At 45.0% G+C, this 1,371-nt stretch overlaps 1 protein-coding gene across 1 annotated transcript in view; it reads right to left on the bottom strand.

Moving 5' to 3' along the window:
- Positions 1-508: 508 nt before the first annotated feature.
- The window catches only part of RPTN (repetin), a 3,893-nt gene continuing 3,030 nt past the window's right edge, over positions 509-1,371 (bottom strand). Inside the window, exon 6 of the mRNA XM_006900136.1 lies at positions 509-1,157. Coding sequence (XP_006900198.1) covers positions 509-1,157 — 649 coding nt within the window. The remainder of the gene's footprint in view (positions 1,158-1,371) is intronic.

The following is a 1,371-nucleotide window of genomic DNA, read 5'->3' as shown; positions in this document are numbered from 1 at the left end:
TCTGTGGGTTCAGGCATCTCCAGGAGCCTCCTGGGAACCTCATCTCAGTCTCTACTACAAGAGTTACAGATCTTGTTGCTTCATCCAAAGGAACAAATGCTTATCCAAACTCCAGTGTCCTGCCCCTCAGGTCACAGTATAGTTCTTCTGAGTACCTTTCTTGTTCTGAACTTTAGGGAGAATGCTCTGCCCTTTCAATGATTCGGTTAGGCCTTACTTACCCAGAGGACAAGCCAGGAAATTATTTAATCCCCAAATGGATAAAAACTGGGATCTGATTATTTCACCCAAGTTCCCCATTCAGATTTTACCCATACCCTAGAACTATTGCTCAAAGAATGGAAATGTCCACAGAGTAAATATAGATCCCCCAAAGCATCATTGTATAGAGATAGAAAGGAGGATAGATAAAAGACATACATTGCCAAGCTCTTAGAAGTAAAGATGAACTTGACATGTAGGTTTCTTCCTTGGTTTCATGTTGCTTTAGCTTTGATGATGGTGTAGCCTAGTATTCATGGGATCTCTGTTCTTGCACGTAGTCATAAAGGGGGTTGGAAGAAATAGTTGCCTTTGTAGAATGACCTCCACCTTGTTCTCTTCTTTGGGGCCTCACATTGCCCTGGGTTGAGTGGAAGGCTGGGTCAGCACGTCTTCCCTGTGAGCCTTGGCTTTGGCTATCCTCATTCACGTCGAATTTCCCTCTGCTAGAACAACCTTGCTGGGTACCACGGGATTGTTGGTTCTGAGACCTTGCATGTCTTTCTTCCTGCTCATGGGTTTGTTGTCGATGACAGTTTTGATCCTCTTCATGGGTTTGCCTGTCTTGTCTCTGATGGTTTTGCTCATCTTCCCAAGTCTGCCTGTTCTGTCTCTGATGGTTCTGCTCATATTCATGGGTTTGCCTGTCCTGTTTTTGATGGTTCTGCTCATATTCATGGGTTTGCCTGTCCCTTTTTTGATGGTTTTGCTCATCTTCCCAAGTCTGCCTATTCTGTCTCTGATGGTTCTGCTCGTATTCATGTGTTTTCCTGTCTCGTCTCTGATGGTTTTGCTCATCTTCCCAAGTCTGCCTATCCTGTTTCTGATGGTTCTGCTCGTATTCATGGGTTTGCCTGTCCCTTTTCTGATGGTTTTGCTCATCTTCCCAAGTCTGCCTGTTCTGTCTCTGATGGTTCTGCTCATATTCATGGGTTTGTCTGTCCTGTCTCTGATGGTTTTGTTTGTCTTCACAAGTCTGCCTGTCCCTTTTCTGGTGATTTTGCTCATCTTCCCAAGTCTGCCTGTTCTGTCTCTGATGGTTCTGCTCATATTCACGGGTTTGCCTGTCTCGTCTCTGATGGCTTTGCTCATCTTCATGAGTCTGCCTGT

This window comes from Elephantulus edwardii, unplaced genomic scaffold (genome assembly GCF_000299155.1).
Source record: "Elephantulus edwardii isolate Elephantulus edwardi_28Jun2011 unplaced genomic scaffold, EleEdw1.0 scaffold00273, whole genome shotgun sequence".
Lineage (NCBI taxonomy): Eukaryota > Metazoa > Chordata > Mammalia > Macroscelidea > Macroscelididae > Elephantulus > Elephantulus edwardii.
Note: the sequence above shows the minus strand (reverse complement) of the source record. Positions and strands in the feature narration are given on the sequence as shown.